Here is a 23985-nt window from a genome sequence, read left to right as displayed (position 1 = left end):
TCCTGTGCCAAGCAGTCAGGCTAATCTGTGTAACCCCTCCCCCATCAGAAGCTACACAGGAAGCTGCCAATCAGGGATGTGGACGGGGTTATACAGAGTACAGCATTTATAGCACCGCTACATCTACAGTAGAGAATATAGGGAATCATGAAAACTTCACAGAGCAGCCCAATATGTGACACACCACTGGAATCAGGGTCTCTGCTCCTACATTATGCTGCTATCGGATTACATAGCAAAAACTTGCTGACAGATTGTTTCAGCTATTATGTCTCGGTATGATAATCAAGAAATATTTTGCATAGCTATGTGGCTTATTGATTGTAATGATGTTTTTCAAAAGGATGACGGCACTACAGGTTTGGAGCAAAAGCAGATACTGGTAAATGGCTTTTAAATAATGAATCCTCTAACAAAAAAGCTTTGCATCAATACAAGATTTATTATTGCAATAGCATCATCTGGTGGCTGATTCAGTTAGTTCTATACACAAATCTTTTAATTTTTTTAAAATTTAATTTAAAATAATACTTCTTCCTTTTGTAATGTGTAATGTAAGATTTTGTTATAATTCCCAAACTTCATTTCTTACTTAATTTCCTCCTTGTTAAAGCACAAGAATTGGAAAATAGAAAAGCACGTAATAGTAATCTCATACATACTGTATATGATCCACAAATAATGTGTCCACTACTTTTTTTTATAATTTCCATTCGATGCATCCTTAATATTTTAATTAAAGAAATAATTAATCCAAATATCTAGCTTTATGTAATACAAAAGATCCAGGCCATGCTCCATAGCCACTGCTTGTGATTCCATTCTTTGTGGAGCCTCTGTACAGGGGCAGCCCTGGTTTCTTCCTTACTTTCATTCTCCCTCCATTGATGGTCAAAATTCCACAATGAATACCTGCTCGACATATGGACGAAACCTGAAAAAAAAGATGCAAAATGCATAAGGTCTGTGCACCCTGACATGTTAAAGAGTCATTAGAGACATTGAAGTGCCTACACAGAGTAGATGGTGGACAAAGAGTATAACAATACCCTAAAATCAGGCGTGTACTATGGAGTACATAGAATGAACTTCAATCCAATATTGCGGCCAGCATGCAGCCAGCGGGTAAGGAAAGGGTGAATCAAACACCCGAAAACTCCGCCCATATGACTGAAAACCGGTCCCGCCAAATTCAGGTGACAGGTTCCCTTTAAAAATAAACTGTCTTTTGCTGAACCATAACGTGGGGAGGAGTATGTGGATAGCGGGTACAAATCTTCATGTATGCGTCTCTTAACATACAGAGCATCTTTATACACATTTTCTTTCCTTCCTAAACTCACACTGTTCTGTCTCAGTTAGTTGGTCTGTCATCACCACAACCCAGCACAGTGCTTACGGAGATTCCCATATCACCGATATTGGCACCCCAGTCCAGTAAGCGAGAGTCCTAATTTTTAATACGCTGTTCGCCGTCCTTTTCCCTCTATGGGAACTGCTAATGACGCCATAGAACTACCATCCGGGGCACTTTCTCCGTTTCGTGTTCTCTTCATTGCTGCGTCACATTACCTGTTGTGAGCTCAGGACATTCCCTTGCCCCAGATATCACTTTTCCTCGTCTCTACCCTGGATCACGCTATTCGTTGCATCGGTGTCCTCTCACTTCAGAGACACCCACTTCATGCGGCTCTGCTCGCTAGTCAGACCATAGATCTGCTTCTGCTTCACTCTGGGCCCTATCTGCCCTCCTGACAGGAAACTGTCTCTGTCCCTTCACTTTAGTCCCGCCCACTCTGGGCTAGTCCCAAGTGTTAACCCTAAATTTCCCTATCAACTACTATAGTGCTGGGCACACTATAACTCTATTACTAATAACACATGTCACTAAATTCAATATGCATTATAGCAATACACGTGCATTCAGAGGGGAATGTGGGCAGAATTTCCGTAGTCTAAAGCTACTTTCACACATCAGGTTTTTTGCATCAGGCATAATCCGGTGAACGTTGGAAAAACTGGATCCTGTGCAGATTGTGAACAACTGATGCGACGGATCCGGCTAGCATATCTAGATTATTGGATAAAAAAAATTTGGAGCATGCTCAGTTTAAAAAAACGGAATTCGGCACCAGAATCCATCATTTTCCGGATCCGGCACATTCCGGCTCCCATAGGCTTCCATTTTAGCAAACATACGGAAGTGACGGATCCGGCGCTTCCGGCTTTTTCGCCGGAGACAAAAAACATTGCTATGGACGTTTTTTCCAGAAACCAAAAACAGCAGATTTGCCGTATCTGGCGAAAAACGGATGAAACGCAATGTTATCCGACACAATCCGACACTAATACAAGTCTATGGGAAAAAAAACGGATCTGGCGGCAACATTCGCCGGATCCGTTTTTTTGAAATTTAGCCGGATTGAGCCTGACAGCGAAAACAAGAAATTTTCCAGTAAGACTATTCAGAATGTTTCTTACAGAAGTTTTCCAGGACTTACAGTGGGGGGAAATAAGTATTTGCTCCCTTGCTGATTTTGTAAGTTTGCCCACTGACAAAGACATGAACAGTGCACCATGCACAAAGCTGGAATGGGCTACAAAACCATAAGTAAGACACTGAGTGAGAAGGAGACAACTGTTGGTGCAACAGTAAGAAAATTGAAGAAATACAAAATTACTGTCAATCGACATCGATCTGGGGCACCATGCAAAATCTCACCTTGTGGGGTATCCTTGATCATGAGGAAGGTGAGAGATGAGCCTAAAACTACACGGGGGGAACTTGTTAATAATCTCAAGGCAGCTGGTACCATAGTCACCAAGAAAACCATTGGTAACACACTACGCCATAAAGGTCCCCCTGCTCAAGAAGGCACATGTGCAGGCCCGTCTGAAGTTTGCCAGTGAACGCCTGGATGATTCTGTGAGTGGTTGGGAGAAGGTGCTGTGGTCAGATGATACAAAAATTGAGCTCTTTGGCATTAACTCAACTCGCCGTGTTTGGAGGAAGAGAAATGCTGCCTATGACACAAAGAACACCAGCCCCACTGTCAAGCATGAAGGTGGAAACATTATGTTTTGGGGGTGTTTCTCTGCTTAGGGCACAGGACTACTTCACCGCATCAATGGGAGAATGAATGGAGCCATGTAGCGTAAAATCCTGAGTGACAACCTCCTGCCATTTGCCAGGACATTAAAAATGGGTCATGGCTGTGTCTTCCAGCAAGTCAAAGACCCGAAACATACAGCCAAGGCAACAAAGGAGTGGCTCAAAAAGAAGCACATTAAGGTCATAGAGTGGCCTAGCCAGTCTCTGGACCTTATTCCCATAGAAAACTTATGGAGGTAGTTGAAGCTCCGAGTTGCCAAGCAACAGCCTCAAAATCTTTATGATTAAGAGATGATCTGCAAAAGAGCAGTGGACCAAAATTCCTCCTGACATGTTCGCAAACCTCATCATCAACTACAAAAAACTTCTGACTGCTGTGCTTGCCAACAAGGGTTTTGCCACCAAGTATTAAGTCTTGTTTGCCAGAGGAATCAAATACTTATTTCTCACTGCAAAATGCAAATATATTTATACTAGATGGTGGCCCGATTCTAACACATCGGGTATTCTAGAATATGTATGTATGTATATAGCAGCCACATAGTATATAGCACAGGCCACGTAGTATATAGGAGTACTACGTGGCCTGTGGTATATACCATGTGGCTGCTATATACATACATATTGTAGAATACCCGATGCGTTAATATAGGCCACGCAGTAAATAACACAGCCCAAGTAGTATATAACACAGCCCACACAGTATATAGCAGCCAAATATAGACCACGCAGTAAATAATACAGCCCACATAGTATATAATACAGCCCACATAGTATATAACACAGCCCACACAGTATGTAGCAGCCACGCAGTATATAGCAGCCACACAGTATATAACACAGCCCACGTAGTATGTAACACTGGCCACGTAATATATAGCACAGCCCACATAGTATCTAACAGTGGCCACGTAGTATATAGCACGCAGTATAGAACACAGCCACGTAGTATATAACACTGCCCACGTAGTATATAGCAGCCATGTAGTATATAACGCAGCCCACGCAGTATAGAACACAGCCCACATAGTATCTAACACTGGCCAGGTAGTATATAGCAGCCACGCGGTATCTAACACAGCCCACGTAGTACTTAGCAGCGTGGGCACCATATCCCTGTTAAAAAAAATAATTAAAATAAAAAATAGGTATATACTCACCCACCGGGATCCAGCGTAGATCCAGCGAACCTCTGGCGATGCGCGCGCGGCTGCCGCCATCTTTCATTCCCAGGATGCATTGCGAAATTACCCAGATCACTTAGCGGTCTCGCGAGACCGCTAAGTTTTCTGGGTAATTTCGCAATGCATCTCTGGGAACGGAAGCTGGCGGCAGGCGCGAGCGCATCGTCGGACTACAGAAGGTGAGAATAGCAGGTTTTTTAAAAATTATTTTTAACATTAGATCTTTTTACTATTGATGCTGCTTAGGCAGCATCAATAGTAAAAACTTGGTCACACAGGGTTAATAGCGGCGGTAATGGAGTGAGTTACCCGCGGCATAACGCGGTCCGTTACCGCTGGCATTAACCCTGTGTGAGCGGTGACTGGAGGGGAGTATGGAGCGGGCACTGACTGCGGGGAGTATGGAGAGGGCGCCGGGCACTGACTGCAGGGGAGTAGGGAGGGACTAATCGGACTGTGACCGTCGCTGATTGGTGCGGGATTTAAATCCCGCTTCGCTGATTGATCGCTCCGGCTGGGCGCGACCAATCAGCGACATTGGCGCAGGATTTAAATCCCGCTTCGCTGATTGGGCGCTACCATTGGGCGACGTCATTCGCAGGTCCTTCACGCGCTGATTTTTAAAAAATGAGCACGTTAATGGCTTTCAAAGACGTAGCGGCTTGTGATTGGTCCCGACCAATCACAAGCCGCTACGTCTTTGAAAGTCATTAACGCGCTCATTTTTAACAATGAGCGCGTTAATAGCTTGCGGTGACGTCGCGGCTTGTGATTGGTCGCGGCCACGCGACCAATCACAAGCCGCTACGTCTTTGAAAGCCATTAACGTGCTCATTTTTAAAAAATGAGCGCGTTAAGGACCTGCGAATGACGTCGCGGCTTGTGATTGGTCGCGTGGCGGTCACATGGGCGGCCCGCGACCAATCAGAAGCCGGGACGTGATTCTCAGGTCCTAAAAGCGCTGATTTTGAACAACGAAGCCTGCCGGTTACCCGCGCTGAGTCCAGGGGCCGCCGGAGAGGTAAATATATCAATATTTTTTATTTTAATTCTTTATTTTACACATCTCTATGTATCCGATACCGATACCCGATACCACAAAAGTATCGGATCTCGGTATCGGAATTCCGATACCGCAAGTATCGGCCGATACCCGATACTTGCGGTATTGGAATGCTCAACACTAGTCGCTACCCGCTATATAGAGCTGTGCTGTTCTAGCTCACTAGACTGTATGTCAGCCCCCCATGATCTCATATTGATGGTCTATCTTAAATGTTGGCTAATCGCATCAAAGTCCTTGAAAACTGCTTTAATTTGCAGTTTAAAATAAACACCACAAAGTATTAGTGCAAACTTAGTCATAAGTTTTAGTTCTATAAACTTCTGAAAGGTGCCACTGAATTTAACCCCTTAGTGACAGAGCCAATTTGGTACTTAATGACCGAGCCAATTTTTACAATTCTGACCACTGTCACTTTATGAGGTTATAACTCTGGAACGCTTCAACGGATCCCGCTGATTCTGAGATTGTTTTTTCGTGACATATTGTACTTCATGTTAGTGGTAACATTTCTTCGATATTACTTGCGATTATTTATGAAAAAAACGGAAATATGGCGAAAATTTTTAAAATTTTGCAATTTTCAAACTTTGTATTTTTATGCCCTTAAATCAGAGAGATATGTCATGAAAAATAGTTAATAAATAACATTTCCCACATGTCTACTTTACATCAGCACAATTTTGGAAACAAAATTTTTTTTTGTTAGGGAGTTATAAGGGTTAAAAGTTGACCAGCAATTTCTCATTTTTACAACACCATTTTTTTTTAGGGACCACATCACATTTGAAGTCATTTTGAGGGGTCTATATGATAGAAAATAATGAAGTGTGACACCATTCTAAAAACTACACCCCTCAAGGTTCTCAAAACCACATTCAAGAAGTTTATTAACCCTTTACGTGCTTCACAGGAACTGAAACAATGTGGAAGGAAAAAATGAACATTTAACTTTTTTTTGCAAACATCTTAATTCAGAACCATTTTTTTTATTTTCACAAGTGTAAAAACAGAAATGTAACCATAAATTTTGTTATGCAATTTCTCCTGAATACGCCAATACCCCATATGTGGGGGTAAACCACTGTTAGGGCGCACCGCAGAACTTAGAAGTGAAGGAGCGCCGTTTGACTTTTTCAATGCAGAATTGGCTGGAATTGAGATCGGACACCATGTCACATTTAGAGAGCCCCTGATGTGCCTAAACAGTGGAAACTCCCCACAAGTGACACCATTTTGGAAACTAGACCCCTTAAGGAACTTATCTAGATGTGTGGTGAGCACTTTGAACCCTCAAGTGCTTCACAGAAGTTTATAACGTAGAGCCGTGAAAATAAAAAATCGCTTTTGTTTACACAAAAATGATTTTTTCGCCCACAAATTCTTATTTTCACAAGGGTAACAGGAGAAATTAGACCACAAAAGTTGTTGTGCGATTTCTCCTGAATACGTCGATACCCCATATGTGAGGGTAAACCACTGTTTGGGCGCACCGCAGAGCTTGAAAGTGAAGGAGCGCCGTTTTACTTTTTCAATGTTGAATTGGCTGGAATTGAGATTGGACGCCATGTCGCGTTTGGAGAGCCCCTGATGTGCCTAAACAGTGGAAACCCCCCACAAGTGACACCATTTTGGAAACTAGACCCCTTAAGGAACTTATCTAGATGTGTGGCGCGCACTTTGAACCCCCATGTGCTTCACAGAAGTTTATAACGTAGAGCCGTGAAAAAAAAAAATCGCATTTTTTCTACAAAAATGATCTTTTTGCCCACAAATTTTTATTTTCACAAGGGTAACAGGAGAAATTAGACCACTAAAGTTGTTGTGCAATTTCTCCTGAGTACGTCGATACCCAATATGTGGGGGTAAACCACTGTTTGGGCGCACCGCAGAGCTTGGAAGAGAAAGAGTGCCGTTTTACTTTTTCAATGTAGAATTGGCTGGAATTGAGATCGGACGCCATGTCGCGTTTGGAGAGCCCCTGATGTGCCTAAACAGTAGAAATCCCCCACAAGTGACCCCATTTTGGAAACTAGACCCCCCATGGAACTTATCTAGATGTGTGGTGAGAACCTTGAATGCCCAAGTGCTTCACAGAAGTTTATAATGCAGAGCCGTGAAAATAAAAAATATTTTTTTTTCCACAAAAAAGATTTTTTAGCCACCAAATTTTTATTTTCACAAGGGTAACAAGAGAAATTGGACCCCAAAAGTTGTTGTCCAATTTGTCCTGAGTATGCTGGTACCCCATATGTGGGGGTAAACCACTGTTTGGGCGCACGGCAGAGCTCGGAAGGAAGGAGCGCCGTTTTGGAATGCAGACTTTGATAGAATGGTCTGCGGGTATTATGTTGCGTTTGCAGAGCCCCTGATGTACCTAACCAGTAGAAACCCTCCACAAGTGACCCCATTTTGGAAACTAGACCCCACAAGGAACTTATCTAGATGTGTGGTGAGAACTTTGAATGCCCAAGTGCTTCACAGAAGTTTAGAATGCAGAGTCGTGAAAATAAAAAATATTTTTTTTTTCACAAAAAAGATTTTGTAGCCCCAAAGTTTTTATTTTCACAAGGGTAACAAGAGAAATTGGACCCCAGAAGTTGTTGTCCAATTTATCCCGAGTACGCTGATGCCCCATATGTGGGGGTAACCCACTGTTTGGGCGCACGGCAGAGCTCAGAAGGGAGGGAGCACCATTTGACTTTTTGAGCGCAAAATTGGCTGTCGTGTTTGGAGACCCCCTGATGTACCTAAACAGTGGAAACCCCCCAATTTTAGCTCCAACCCTAACCCCAACACACCCCTAACCCTAATCCCAACCTCATCCATAATCCTAATCACTAACCCTAACCATAATCACAACCCTTACCCCAAAACAACCCTAATGTCAACCCTAACCATAACCCTAATCAAAACCCTAAATCCAACACACCCCTAATCCTAATCTCAACCCTAACCTCAAACCTAACCCTAATCCCAATACACCCCTAATCACAACCCTAACCTTAACCCTAATCCCAAACCTAACCCTAATCCCAAGCGTAACCCTAATGCCAACCCTAACCCTAATACCAACCCTAATCCAAACCCTAACCCTAATCCCAGCTCTAACCCTAACTTTAGCCCCAACCCTAGCCCTAACTTTAGCCCCAACCCTAACCCTAGCCCTAGGGCTACTTTCACACTTGCGTCGTTTGGCATTCCGTCGCAATCCGTCGTTTTGGACATGAAACGGATCCTGCAAATGTGCCCGCAGGATGCGTTTTTTGCCCATAGACTTGTATTGCCGACGGATCGTGACGGATGGCCACACGTCGCGTCCGTCGTGCACTGGATCAGTTGTGTTTTGGCGGAGCGTCGGCACAAAAAAACGTTCAATGAAACGTTTTTTTGTACGTCGCATCCGCCATTTCTGACCGCGCATGCGTGGCCGTAACTCCGCCCCCTCCTCCCCAGGACATAGATTGGGCAGCGGATGTGTTGAAAAACTACAGCTGCTGCCCACGTTGTGCACAATTTTCACAACGTGCGTCGGTATGTCGGGCCGACGCATTGCGACGGCCCCGTACCGACGTAAGTGTGAAAGAAGCCTAACCCTAAGTTTAGCCCCAACCCTAACCCTAAATTTAGCCCCAACCCTAACCCTAAATTTAGCCCCAACCCTAGCCCTAACCCTAACCCTAGCCCTAACCCTAGCCCTACCCCTAACCCTACCCCTAACCCTAACCCTACCCCTAACCCTACCCCTACCCCTAACCCTACCCCTAACCCTACCCCTAACCCTAACCCTAATTTTAGCCCCAACTGCTGTTCTCCTGCCGGCCGGCAGATGGAGACAGATGGCGGGCGCACTGGGCATGCGTCCGCCATGTTCTGCTGCCGGCGGCCAGGAGGAGCAGCAAGAGGATCCAGGGACCTAGGTGAGTATGCTAGGGTCCCCGAATCCCCCTATTTCTCTGTCCTCTGATGTGCGATCACATCAGAGGACAGAGAATTACACTTTACTTTTTTTTTTTTTTTTTTTTTTGCGGTCGCCAGTAAACAGTTAATTACCGGCGATCGCAAAACAGGGGTCGGTAATACCGACCCCGATCATGCTCTTTGGGGTCTCGGCTACCCCCGGCAGCCGAGACCCCAAAGATTCTCCCGGTGCCGGCTGGCGGGCGCACTGCGCATGCGCCCGCCATTTTGAAGATGGCGGCGCCCACCGGGAGACACGAGGAGCATCGGGGGAGCTAGGTGAGTATTGGGGGGCCACCTGGGACCCCTTTTCTCTGTCCTCCGATGTGCGATCACATCGGAGGACAGAGAAATTAAAAAGAGATCACTTTTTTTTTTTTTTTTTTTTTTGCGATCGCCGGTAAACGGTTAATTACCGGCGATCGCAAATGCGGGGTGGGTTAAAAACCCCCCGAATCATGTTCTCTGGGGTCTCGGCTACCCTCGGCAGCCGAGACCCCGGAGAAAATCGGCCTGTGGGGGGCGCTATGGACTTTTTCCACAGCGCCGTTAATTAACGGCGCTGTGGTTTAAGTACCCTTAGCGGCCGCCGTTAAAAGGCGTATCGGCTGTCGCTAAGGGGTTAAAGCTAAAGAAAACAATGAATCCTCTAAATAAGTCACAAGAATGTAATCAGCAGAAATCTGGACCTATTTGTTAGAAATCCTAAGTGTTCATATTACTCTAAGCAACAATCCATATTTGATTGTCAATTAAACCTTTGCTAACATTATTATTTCTGAAGTCGTCTCTTTGGCTTCTGCAGCTCAGAACGTACTGGCCCCCGACAAGTATATAGAGTTCACAAGGAAGACTTATGACTGAGCTATACAGTGTAACGGCCCCAAAAATCTATGATGGCAGAGTTGGCCACAACAGTTGCAACTAAATATCATTATCGGAAATAGTTTTTTAACTTACATCTGCGTATATGTTCGTTCCCCAAAGAGATTTATTTCCAAAGCAACCAGGTGGGCACCGGACACTAACAAATGTAAAAAGAACAATGATTTAATCAGTTATTTTAATTCAGAATTAGTGGTGTCAGCGACCGGTGCAAGATATGTATTTTGCTGCGCCGAACATTGAACTCTCAGAGTCCCTTCCACCGGTCTAGTATTAGAAACCCATTATTTCTCACATGTATTATAACAAATACTGATGCCATTAAAGTCAGGCTAAGATCAAATTTCCATTTTTCCTGAAGAGAAGCACTGCAAAATGTTTGGTTTGCCTCTCAGTGCACCCTAAGGAGGTCCTGCTGTTCCTGAGGAGGGTGTTGTACAATATGGCTGTGCCACTCCTGGCCTTGTACCTCCCTAACCACTTTTTAATCATTTCGTGCATCATGCCTTGCAGTCTGCCTTCCATCGTTTGATATGCAGAGCACAGCAGTCACTGGCATTTCTGCTGCACTTTGCACATGTACCCTGAGCTTATTCCCTGTTTGAGTACAGTGCCATTGTCTACTCAATCATTATATAGCCGTTATACTGAGCTCTTTATCATCTCAGTCATTTACATTGGCTGCTGCACTCTGCATAGGCAAAGTCACTATTGTTGACCTGCTGAGGTCTGTAAAGTCACTGCAGCTGTCAGACCGTGTGCTGCCTTAGGGCTCATACTCACTTGACCCAAACTCGGATGAGTCGCGCATGTTAATACCAGGTGAATACATGCAGCTGCACGCTCCACTCCTCTGTGCCAGGTGCAGCTCTGGGTATTACCATGCGAGACTCATCCGAGTTTCTCGCAAGTGAGTATGAGCCCTTACTCTGTAGCTCATGTTTTCTGCAGGTCGGGCACTCACTCCTCCAATGCTCTGATAGTTGAAGCCATGCTCGTAGGCTGCTCATTGATTAGTCCTGCCATCCTGGATCACATCAACCATGGTAGGGGGGCCAAAATTTGGCATCTCTATAATATTTGGAAATCAGGGCAACTGCCACTATGGATTCACCTTCCCTCTACCCCACTATACAGAATTATTTTGGCTGTGTTCACGTCTGGATTGAAGCCTCTCTAGCAGACTCTGTCAAATTGCAGAAATACCTAGCTCAGATGTGAATGACGCCTTAAAGAGGTTTTTCAATTTCTGGAAACCCCTGTCCTCCAGCTGGAGTTTGTTTTAAAAAAAAACCCCAAACTGTACTTTACTCACCCTCTCCAGATCTAGAGCTGAGTCTCTGCCCCTGCTCCTGAAGTCCATTATTGTCTGCAGAGCTGACATCACGTTAATAGCGCTGCAGCCAACAAATGAGCTCAGCGGCTCTGAATGGCATGTGGCATCAACTCAGGTAGAGCTCACAAGTTCAGTTATTGGCTGCAGCGCTATCTGCATGACATCAGCGCTGCAGACAATAACAGACACCAGGAGCAGCATCTCAGGCTCATCACTAGATACGGGAAGGGTGAGTAAAAAAAAGTGCTCTTAACAAACTTTTTCCACTTTTGGAAAACCCCTATCTTCCCCCGGCTGCATGGGGGAGACAGGAGTTTTCCAAAAGTGGAAATAAAAAAAAGGTTTGGTACCATTAGCCAGTTGAAAAAAACATTGCTCTCAGTTGTAAAAACAAGATAATCTTGTTACAATAATAGTAACGTTACATTACAAAGCAAGCTTTCGAGACTCAAAATTATTTATTTTATTTTTGTTAGCCATTAAAAGGTATCATAACTACAAGATTAACTTGTTTTTCCCACTGAGACCAAAAGTGAAAATAACCTTTAATGTTGTACATTTGTTTACGCAGGATGTAAATACTTTTAATAAACTTACTTAGTGAATAACTCTCTTAAGTCGCTTGCAGTAGTTGAACAAGAAGCTTTTACTGGATAAAAGAAAAGAACATGGGATGAGACCTATCATAGGTCTTTTACATACTTGTAAACATTCATAGTGCAAAATTCAAGACATGAAATCCTCCAGGAGTGCCCACAAACACCTACTTTTGGGCTTAGTTTGGCTAAACTCCCATGCAGTATTATCTTGCAAAATTGGGACTGTTGACAAGTATTGTATTCTCTCCTCAAAAAAAATTACCCTTCTGATTTATAATCTGAAAATATACGCATACTGAATTGATTTTTAGATTTTAAGAATACATTTGAACTTCGCTATGTATTTTTTGCTGCATACATAATGCTAAGAACAGTATAAATAGTATACAAAGAAATAACAGACACTGCTGAGATTATGGATACTTGTCTCTGCCAAGTATTGTCATCAGTGTGCGGGACAAACTGTGGACCATGCTGCACGCAAAACAGACATGTCTACGTGTTTTGCACGTGGACACATGGTCCGTGGAAACACACTGACGTCTGCAGACCCATAGATTTGCATGGGTCTACGTGTGTAAGTGTCTCCATTAAGAGTGGAAACTGTCACTGCACGTACTGGAGACACTGACCTGTGAAGGGGGCCTCATAGGGGATCCATCTCAGGTTGGTCTTATCCCTCAAGGAGTAACGTGTCTTTGTCCAGGACTCTTTCTCTCCACGAGTTTCACAATGGATTCAAACAAGGGAGATGAACAACACATTGTAATAGTTTTTACAATGTGGGATATGATGCCAGTTCGAAATAAAATTTAACTCTCATGAATAAATTAATTAAGGTTACTTATTTTTCATGGCTGGTTTTGTCTCAATTCTGTGACAAGCGCTCTGGTGTCAATCTGTCTACTCAATACTCTACTCAATCTGTCTAATCAATTGTTGGATCCAAATGGACTTCGAAAAACCCTTTAATGATTTAATTGTAGTGATTTTTTATTTTTTTAAATATACTTAGATTTCTGAAAAGATGCTGCTGGTTTTACTGGTAATGACATTATGGCATAAAGTTATGGCCTAACACTGTGGCATTGCTACCACAGGGCCAAGTTATAATCACTACGTTAACGCATGATGTCACTGATGTCACAAGGGACAAAGAGTACAAAAAGATTTTACATTCTGAAAGTTTACTTCAAACATTTTTGTTTTTAATTTTTAACATATTTTATTTTCCACAGGGATATCGCCAAAGACCATGGTTTATTCCCACCAGTCCAGGAATAGGTTGGCATACAATGGGGCACAGTGACTCCCCATCGCCGTACCTCTGAGCTGGTGGGAGTACTTCCTGTCAAAAGTAAAGACATACCTGGACAAGCAAAACGCAAACGCTTTAAGGAAGACATCATTGTGATTTTGAAATTGGCGACCTCCACTCTTGAGAAAAAATTCCACTGCCAAGAGACCCTTATCATGTGGAATGGATGAGTATAATTTCCATCTTCAAAAAGATTGTCGGCAGATGGAAGCGTGAAGTGCTCTAAAATTTCCTGGTAGACGGCTGCGCTGACTTTGGTCTTAATAAAACACAGTGGACCTACACCAGCAGATGACATAGCTCCCCAAACCATCACTGATTGTGGAGACTTCACAATAGATCTCAAGCACCTTGGATTACTATGCTTGGATACAGTTCTCTGTGAACAGCCAGCTTCTTTAGCTATGACTTTTTGTGGCTTATCCTCCTTGTGGAGTATGTCAGTGACTGCCTTCTGGACATCTGTCAAGTCAGCAGTCTTCCCCATGATTGTGGAGCCTACTGAAACAGGCTAAGGGATCTTATTAAACATTTAGGAAGCCTTTGCAGGTGTTTTTGTTAATTATTCTAATTTACTGAGATAATAACTTTTGGCTTGTCATTGGCTGTAAGCCATAATTATCATAATTAACAGAAATAAACACTTGGAATAGATCACTCTATTTGTAATGATATGCATAATATATTAGTTTCACTTTTTGTATTGAAGAACTGAAATAACTTTTTTGATGATATTCTGATTTTGTGAGAAGTACCTGTAAGTATTTGGACCAAGTTTCTTTCTGCAATGTTTAGATGTAAGTGTTCCTAAAGAGCTTTTCATTGCAAAAAGAATGCGCATTATACTAATATTCTGCCACAATTCACTGGGTAACATTTCCCATGGCAATACTTTTGAACCAAAAATTATCTGTACAATACCTGGAGGTCTTTGTGTTATTCCTTCTGTTGGTTCCGGAGTCAGAGTCACTGTACTTGTTGAGGTAACAAATGTAAAAGATCCAGGCCATGCTCCAAAGTTCTTGGTGGAAATCCCATTTCTTGTAGAACCAGTGTAACTGGCCTCACCTGGTGTCTTGTGCACTGTGATTTGTCCTCCATCATTGGGTATTTTTCCAGCATGGATAGCCGCTCGACATATGGAGGAATCCTAGCCAAAATAATGAATTCAGTCTGAGATAAACTTTTAATACCTTATTGTTTTTAATTCTATATTTAAATTTTAGCAAAATCTTTTAAAATGTATTATTTTTAGTTTCATCTTACATTTGTATACACGTCAGTTCCCCAAACAGATCCTCCATTTGTAAGACAGTCAGCTGGACACAAAACACTGCAAAATAAATACAATTTTAGTAAAAAAAAAAATATAGCATAAGTACGTATTTGTGTCTGAAATGCAATATCAGATTTATCTCATATACAAGAGTGGCTGTGTTGCTGCAAAAAAAATCCTATTTTTCTAATGCAATCCCTTGAAGAAAAAGAAAAGAAATCTTACTCTGCAGAAGATCCCGGTAAATCTTTTGCAGTTGTTGTACAAGATGCCATCACTGCAACAAAATGGGAATAATTCTATGAGATCAAGTTATTATAATTACAGTTTTATGTTCTATTTTGTAAGATCTGACTCCATTCACATTGAGCAGTTAATTGTATAGGTCAAAATGGAAGAGGTCAAAGTATATACAGTATAAATAAATAATAATAATAAAGTCTAATGTGATGAGACGCCAATATTAAAGATTACTTAAATCCAATTATCTTTCATGAAGGAAATAAGTCTATTTTTAGAGGTCTAGCAACTAGTGATGTGCGAGCATGCTCGGATAAGGTATAAACAAGTATTTTCGGCATGCTCTAAAATAATGCTTGAGTCGCTGCGGCTGCATGTCTCGCCTATTGCCTATTTATTAGCATTTCTATGGGTCCAAATCATCCAGTAGACTACTTCCGCCCATAGCAGTGCTTGGACAACGTAAAACGGCCATTGTCCAGCACAATCTCCCTGCTCACTCCCTGCCTGCTGACACGTTTTTATCCCTAATGGATTAAAGAAACCTATTTTTGCAAGAATTTGGTGAGCACCATTTTTCTAGTTTTCTACTTCAATGACACTGATTTATCACTAAGGCTGGTTTCACACTAGCGTACAGGAGTGTTGTGGATGGCAGCGGACTTCCTCCCTTCTTCCTCTATGAAACCACGCCTACGCTCTGCCTACTGTCACGGTGCCTGGATATCTATGCTGCAGGGGAAGCTGCAAACAGCAGCTGAACAAAACGCCAAGTTACTAACCTGAACCCACGGGACCTTAGACATGAAACAGAGTGGACAGGTAACGAACAGGACCTAGACCATGTGACAGAGTGGGAGGAGGAAAAGGGGGCGGAGCCAGACGCCAGGGAAACAGAGAAGGGACAAGCACTAAAGAATTGTCAAACAAGCAGAAGTCGTAGCCAGGAGATTACGAGGTACCAAAACAGAGAGACAGGGGATCGTCAGAAGCAAAGCCAGAGTTCAGAAGCCAGGAACACGAACAGGGTAAAGCACGGAAAGCAAGACAACGCTATGCAAACCAAGCACACAATCCAGGAGTCACGCATACAGACAAACACAGAATCTATAGCTGACAGAGAAACCAGGCTAGGAGCGAGTATAAATACCCCTCCCAATATAGAAAAGAGGCTAGCAAAAATTAACCCTGACAGGACATTAACCATGTCCTGACCATGACAGTCCCCCCCTTAACGGGGGGCCACTGGACCCCCAGGCTTCTCAGGGTATCTAACATGAAAAGCCCGCACCAGTCGATCAGCATGCACAGAACTGGCCGGAACCCATGACCTATCCTCAATAGAAAACCCCTTCCAATGTACAAGGTACTGAAGCCTACGACGCACCCACCGTGAATCAATGATGCGCCCTACCTCGTACTCCAGCTGACCCTCTACCAATACTGGCGGAACATTCAATGAAGAATCTTCTCTAACCGTCCCCACAAGTTTTAATAGGGACCTGTGGAAGACATTAGAAACTTTGAAAGAGGTGGGCAACTGTAACCTATAGGCCACCGGGTTGATCACCTCAATAATCTTGTATGGACCTATAAACCTGGGGCCCAACTTCATGGAGGGAATCTTAAGTTTGATGTTACGAGTAGACAACCATACCTTCTCCCCCACCGTCAGTGTAGGAGCTGACCCCCTCCTCCTGTCTGCAAAATGTTTGTACCTCTTTTGGGCTTTGGAGATGTTCGCCTGAACCTCCCTCCAAAGGGTTCTTAACTGTTGCACCAGACCCTCAGCACCAGGGCAACCAGAATCCATGCGGGAAAATTCTCCAAACTGTGGAACAAACCCACAATTGACTTCAAAGGGAGATTTGCCAGTAGACTGATTAATACGACAATTGAACGCAAACTCAGCCATGGGTAAAACCTCACACCAGTCCTCCTGTCTGGAAGAGGCCAGGCATCTCAAAATCTGTTCCAACGACTGGTTGGTGCGTTCAGTCTGTCCGTTGGATTCCGGGTGATAAGCAGAGGAAAATGACAACGTAACCCCCAACTTCTTACAAAAAGCTCTCCAAAACCTGGCCACAAACTGCACACCCCTGTCAGACACCACATTCACAGGGACCCCATGCAACCGAACTATATGCTGAATAAACAAGCGAGCCAAGGTTTCAGCAGAAGGCAACGTAGGTAGCGGCACAAAATGGGCTTGCTTTGAAAACCTATCAACCACAAACCAAACTACAGTGTTGCCCTTGGAAGACGGAAGATTAGTGATAAAATCCATGGAGAGGTGTGTCCAGGGTTTATCCGGAACTGGCAAAGGTACCAATTCCCCGGCCGGCCGGACCAGAGAGCTCTTAGAACGAGCACACACCCCACAAGAATTCACAAACTTTTTGATATCCAAACCCATAGAAGGCCACCAAAAGTTCCTAGCTACTGCTCCCCGGGTAGCTGCAATCCCAGGGTGTGCACTCAACACAGAATCATGAAATTCTTGCAGAAGTGTGAAACGGAAGTGATCGGGTACAAACAGTTTACCTTGGGGTTTATTCCTGGGAACTTGTGCTTGTGCATTCAAAATCTCCCTCTGTAACTCAGACGAGACTTCAGCCACAACCACTCCAGGTTGAAGAATCGAGGAAGGAGGTTCTGGAGGGGACACAGAATCAAAACTACGAGATAAGGCATCCGCCTTGACATTTTTAGACCCTGGTCGGAATGTAATGGTAAAATGAAACCGAGAAAAAAAAAGTGCCCACCGAGCCTGTCTGGGGGTTAATCTCTTAGCGGACTCGATATAGGCCAAATTTTTATGATCAGTGATGACCGTAACGGGAAAAACAGCCCCCTCCAGAAAATGCCTCCATTCTTCGAAGGTCAATTTAATTGCCAACAATTCTCTGTTGCCGACATCATAATTTCTCTCGGCCGAAGAGAATTTTTTAGAGAAAAAGGCACAGGGTTTAAGGTTAGTAAGGGTGGACGGACCCTGAGACAACACTGCCCCCACCCCCACCTCCGAGGCATCAACCTCCACGATAAAAGGTTTCGATGGATCGGGTTGTATCAACACGGGTGCTGAAGTGAAACATTTCTTCAGTGCCAGAAAGGAATTTTTTGCGGCCATGGACCAAATTTTTACATCCGCCCCTTTGAGTGTGAGGTCCGTCAAGGGTTTCACTACCTGCGAAAACCCTTTAATGAACTTCCTATAATAATTAGCGAAGCCCAGAAATCATTGCAACCCCTTCAGGTCCTGAGGTTGCACCCAATCAGAAATGGCCTGAACCTTCCCAGGATCCATGCGGAATCCCTCCCCAGATACAATTAACCCCAGAAAAGACAGTTCTTGCAAAAAGAACGAGCACTTCTCCAGCTTAGCATATAAATGGTTCTCCCTGAGTCTTACAAGAACCGAGTGAAGATGGTGTAAGTGTGACTGACTGTCCTCTGAGTATATCAAGATGTCATCCAGGTAAATGACAACATAACGCCCAATCAGATCAGAAAACACAACATTAATAAAACTCTGGAAAACAGCAGGAGCGTTGGTGAGACCGAAGGGCATGACAAAATTTTCAAACAAGCCCTCGGTCGTCAGAAATGCTGTTTTCCATTCATCCCCCTCTCGGATCCTTATCAGATTATAAGCCCCTCGTAAGTCAAGCTTGGAAAACCACTTGGCCCCAGTGAGTTGATTACATAAATCAGGAATCAGAGGAAGAGGATACGTGTTTTTAACAGTAATCTTATTTAGTTCTCGAAAGTCGAGGCACGGTCGCAAACCACCATCTTTTTTCTTGACAAAGAAAAACCCCGCTGCAACGGGTGAGACAGAGGGCCGAATATGCCCCTTGCGGAGGCTCTCTGTGATGTACTCTTTCATAGATTGGCGCTCAGGCCCAGACAAATTGTACAGACGAGCCTTGGGTAATTTGGCTCCCGGGATCAAATCAATTGCACAATCACCGGGTCGATGTGGTGGAAGCGCCTCAGCCTCACTTTCGGAAAACACGTCTTCGAAGTCCTTCAGGTACTCCGGAATACCCTCCAGACCGACAGACGACACAGATACAGACTTAATAGGGTTAACAAGAGGTCCCAGGTTACAACACGGACCATTACCCTTACATCTCCATTGAGTGATTTCCCCTGCCACCCAATCAATGACAGGATTGTGGCGTTGCAGCCAAGGCATACCCAGTACCAGTCCTGCAGGTAGATTATTCATTACAAAGCAACTTAATTTTTCCATATGAGTGGAACCCACTTTCAGAGAAAAAACATCAGTCCCGAAACAAATTCCATCCCGGGTAAGAGGGGATGAATCAACAGCCACAACTTTAACAGGGTTTTTCAGCCTGACTGTCCCTATCTTATGACGAGTCACAACTTGGGCATCAATCAAATTAATAGAAGAGCCACAGTCAACAAAGGCGGTGGTCACCACAGGACCGCCAGCAAGTTCCAATTCCACTTGAAGCAATATTTTGGCAAGTGAAAAAACATGTACCTGGGAGTCTGGACAACCTCCTCGATTGTTGCCCAGACTCAGTCGTTTCTCAGACGGTTTCACAGAAGAAGGGCAGAGTGGACAGTTGCTTTTCCAATGTCCAGAGGCTCCACAGTAAAAGCACAATTGATTGTCTCTCCGGCGCCTCCTTTCTTTTTCCATAACCGAAACTGACCCAATCTCCATGGGTTCAGATACAGGAGCAGCGTCACGCAATTTGGAAAACAAGGAAGTCTCTTGCTGCATCACTCCTCTAGCACGGAGTCTCCGGTCCATTCGAACTGCCTGAGTCATGGCGTCCTCCAGGGTATTAGGAGGAGGATGAAGTGCCAGAGCGTTCTTCAGACGGTCGGACAGACCCATGCGGAACAACCCCCTCAGGGCTGCATCATTCCAAGAAATTTCAGCTGCCCAGCGCCTAAACTCTGAGCAGAACCATTCAGCAGAGTGCTTCCCTTGTGTCAAACTCATCACCATTTCCTCCGCCAGATGTACTCTATCAGGTTCATCATAAATGAGCCCCAGGGACTCAAAAAACAGGTTCACAGACATACGTTCAGGAGCAGAGGGAGAGAGGGAGAAGGCCCATGCTTGAGGGGACCCCCTTAATAAAGACATAACTACCCCCACCCTCTGTCTTTCATTTCCCGAGGCCCGGGGATGCAACTCAAAAAACAACCTGCATCCCTCCCGAAAGACCCTGAATAACTTTTTATCCCCAGAAAAAGAATCGGGTAATTTTACAGGTGGTTCGGGGTCCACCAGGGATACATCAGTGGTGCCCCCCTCCCGGGACCGCAAGGAAGCAGACATCTGTAAAGCACCTGCCACATCTCTCTGCACCTGCTGGTGAGAGTGGACCAGGGCTTGCTGTTCCACAGACAGCTTCTGCAACAACTGGGAGAGCTCATTAATCTGCCCCGTGAGAACCTGTACAGGATCCATGGCATACCAACAACCCCCCACCAGGGAAAAAGACTGTATGGTCAGCTATAATGTCACGGTGCCTGGATATCTATGCTGCAGGGGAAGCTGCAAACAGCAGCTGAACAAAACGCCAAGTTACTAACCTGAACCCACGGGACCTTAGACATGAAACAGAGTGGACAGGTAACGAACAGGACCTAGACCATGTGACAGAGTGGGAGGAGGAAAAGGGGGCGGAGCCAGACGCCAGGGAAACAGAGAAGGGACAAGCACTAAAGAATTGTCAAACAAGCAGAAGTCGTAGCCAGGAGATTACGAGGTACCAAAACAGAGAGACAGGGGATCGTCAGAAGCAAAGCCAGAGTTCAGAAGCCAGGAACACGAACAGGGTAAAGCACGGAAAGCAAGACAACGCTATGCAAACCAAGCACACAATCCAGGAGTCACGCATACAGACAAACACAGAATCTATAGCTGACAGAGAAACCAGGCTAGGAGCGAGTATAAATACCCCTCCCAATATAGAAAAGAGGCTAGCAAAAATTAACCCTGACAGGACATTAACCATGTCCTGACCATGACACCTACGCCTCCTTGTGTCCTGTGGTGCCCTATCTATCTATGTTTATCATTGGGTACGCATTGACGTACGCTGTTCGCGGATGCCTCCACATGCGCCGTTTGGAAGCTGCGCCGAACTGCGTCTAACACAACATGTTGCATTTTGTTGCGGTTGGTACAGCGTCCAAGGGTCGCATGCGGAGGCATCCACAAACAGCGTACGTTCCTGCGTACCCAATTATAAAGATAGGTAAAGAGGGCACCGCAGGTCTCAAGGAGACGGATTGTAGGCAGAGTGTAGGTGTGGTTTCATGGAGGAAGAAGGGAGGAAGTACGCTGCCTTCCGCAACACTCCCATACGCTAGTGTGAAACCAGCCTAAGGTGCGTACCGCCAATTATTTCTGCATTTGGATGATATGCTCTATATGTGGCAAAACAATCTTGCTAGTGAAAAGAGCTGGTGCCAGTAAACTTCCACTCCGTTTGCTGAAATTTCAAATTATGCCTGATCCTCTCATCTGTACTACAGAGTGACAGTATTAGAGCATGTCACGTGGTGGTCTGCCGCCACAAGGTCCTACTGGAGTATACTGTAGGACTTGTCCTCTACATGAGCGGTTTCCTGCCCAGCATGCTGAGCTCTTGTAGCCATTTTAAACACTAGTGTCGCGGCAGCCTTAATGGGATGTAATAACAACCCATGCTGCCGCACACCCATTTGGGAAGCATTGTTCTAAACACTGACGTGACAGATTTACAAATATTCCCTCATTTCTAGTCAGAATAGACGCTATTATTTGCTGAATTTTATTACATTTTTTCCAGTATTCATCATCACTTACTGTGCACATACTAGTGAACATTTCTCAGTATCTGACACTTTGCATATGAAGTACGGGTTTGATGCTCTATGTACCATTACTTTCCCAGTTGCACATTTTGCTTATTTCGAGTAACTCATTAGCCATAGTAGTTACACTTCTTCCATTATTATAGAAGAATGCGCATGATACAATTTTCTGTCACATTTTCTTTTCTAAAATCACCCTATTGAGTTAATTGAAATATTTATTCCAAAAGTAAAAAAATATCTGTACAATACCTGGAAGCCTTTGTGTTATTTCTTTTGTTGGTTACAGAGTCACTGGACTTGAAGAGTTAGCAAATATAAAAGAACCAGGCCATGAAGAACACACATGATACCAATATTGTGTAACATTTAGATTAATAGCAATTCCTACAAGTACGGTATTTCTTGAACAAGAAATATCTGTACAGTACCTGGAGTCCTTTGCGTTATTTCTTTTGTTGGTTCGGGAGTTGCTGGACTGGTTGAAACAACAAATATAAAAGATCCAGAAAAAGCTCCATAGCTTTTGGTTGTGATCCCATTTCTTGTAGATCCATTGTAACTGTCCTGACCTGGTGTCTTCTGAACTGAGACTTGTCCTCCATCATTGGTTATTATTCCAGCATGGATAGCTGCTCGGCAAATAGAGGAATCCTAAGAGAAATAGTGAATGCAGTAACAGATACATTTGGAATATGCTATTATTATTTTTCTTTTAAAATGTTTATAAAATTAATATTTTTTACTTCCATCTTACATCTGTGTACACATCAATTCCCCAAACAGATTTACTATTAGCCAGACAGTCACCGGGACAAAGCACGCTAAGGAATAAAAACAAATATATCAAATATATCAAATTTTCAAAGTTTTAGTACGGATTTTGAACATTAAAATAGGTGAGTATGGAGGGATTCTTACTCTGCAGAGGATCCGGGTAGGTCCCTGGCCGTTGTTGTACAAGATACCGTCACTGCAATGAACAGTTGTAAGTGATGTCATGTGGAGTTATGGTTACCAGTAAATACAGAATCATCAGTTTGCTTTTCAGTTTTTCAAGGGGGTAGTGTAATCTTGGTAAATATTGGCTTATCAACAGCAGGGTATAGAGATGGAGTGATAAAGACTTCACATCTATAGTAGCACTTTATCCTATTTTGCATATCAATTCTAACACTGATTTCTCAGTAATGGAGAAACGGACTAGCCATGCAAAGGTATTGCTGGACTTGTGTTTTTGCAGAACTAAATGCACATATACCGTATATACTTGAGTATGAGCCGACCCGAGTATAAGCCGACCCCCTAATTTTGCCACAAAAAACTGGGAAAACTTAATGACTCGAGTATAAGCCTAGGGTGGAAAATGCAGCAGCTACCGGTAAATGTCAAAAGTAAAAATAGATACCAATAAAAGTAAAATTAATTGAGACATCAGTAGGTTAAGTGTTTTTGAATATCCATATTGAATCAGGAGCCCCATATAATGTTCCATAAAGTTTGATGGGCCCCATTAGATGCTCCATATTAAAATATGCCCCATATAATCCTGCATAAAGGGTAATAAGGGCCCCATAAGATGCTCCATAGAGATATTTGCCCTATATAGTGCTGCACAAACGTTATGGCCCCATAAAATGCTCCATACAGATAATTGCCCCATATAATGCTGCACATGGCCCCATAAGATGCTCCATACAGTCACTTGCCCCTTATAATGCTGCACAAACGTTATGGCCCCATAAGATGCTCCATACAGTCACTTGCCCCTTATAATGCTGCACAAACGTTATGGCCCCATAAGATGCTCCATACAGTCACTTGCCCCTTATAATGCTGCACAAACGTTATGGCCCCATAAGATCATCCATACAGTCACCTGCCCCATATGCTTTTGCTACGATAAAAAAAAAAAATCACATACTCACCTCTCCGTCGCTCAGGCCCCGGCTCTTTCAATAGTCACCTGCTCCTCGTTTCGGTGCGGCTCCGTCTTCAGCACTGACGTCCACGCAGAGGGCGCGCACTGACCACGTCACCGCACCCCCTGACCTGAGCGTCACAGCCAGAGGACGCTGAAGATGGAGCTGCACCAGAACGAGGAGCGGTGAATATCGTGCAGCGCTCCCTTCCCCGTATACTCACCTGCTCCTG

The 23985-nt window shown here is 44.0% G+C and overlaps 1 protein-coding gene across 1 annotated transcript in view; it reads right to left on the bottom strand.

The window, feature by feature from the left end:
- Positions 1 to 422: 422 nt before the first annotated feature.
- Positions 423 to 23985, bottom strand: part of LOC138648216 (mucin-2-like) — a 76834-nt gene continuing 53271 nt past the window's right edge. The window contains exons 18-26 of the mRNA XM_069737738.1: positions 22753 to 22804; positions 22589 to 22655; positions 22263 to 22485; positions 14959 to 15010; positions 14724 to 14790; positions 14379 to 14607; positions 12138 to 12189; positions 10280 to 10343; positions 423 to 934 (exon numbers count right to left, since the gene is read on the bottom strand). Of these exons, the coding sequence (XP_069593839.1) occupies positions 749 to 934; positions 10280 to 10343; positions 12138 to 12189; positions 14379 to 14607; positions 14724 to 14790; positions 14959 to 15010; positions 22263 to 22485; positions 22589 to 22655; positions 22753 to 22804 (992 nt within the window). The 3' untranslated portion in view covers positions 423 to 748. The remainder of the gene's footprint in view (positions 935 to 10279; positions 10344 to 12137; positions 12190 to 14378; positions 14608 to 14723; positions 14791 to 14958; positions 15011 to 22262; positions 22486 to 22588; positions 22656 to 22752; positions 22805 to 23985) is intronic.

Source organism: Ranitomeya imitator, chromosome 8 (genome assembly GCF_032444005.1).
Source record: "Ranitomeya imitator isolate aRanImi1 chromosome 8, aRanImi1.pri, whole genome shotgun sequence".
NCBI classification, from domain to species: domain Eukaryota; kingdom Metazoa; phylum Chordata; class Amphibia; order Anura; family Dendrobatidae; genus Ranitomeya; species Ranitomeya imitator.
Note: the sequence above shows the minus strand (reverse complement) of the source record. Positions and strands in the feature narration are given on the sequence as shown.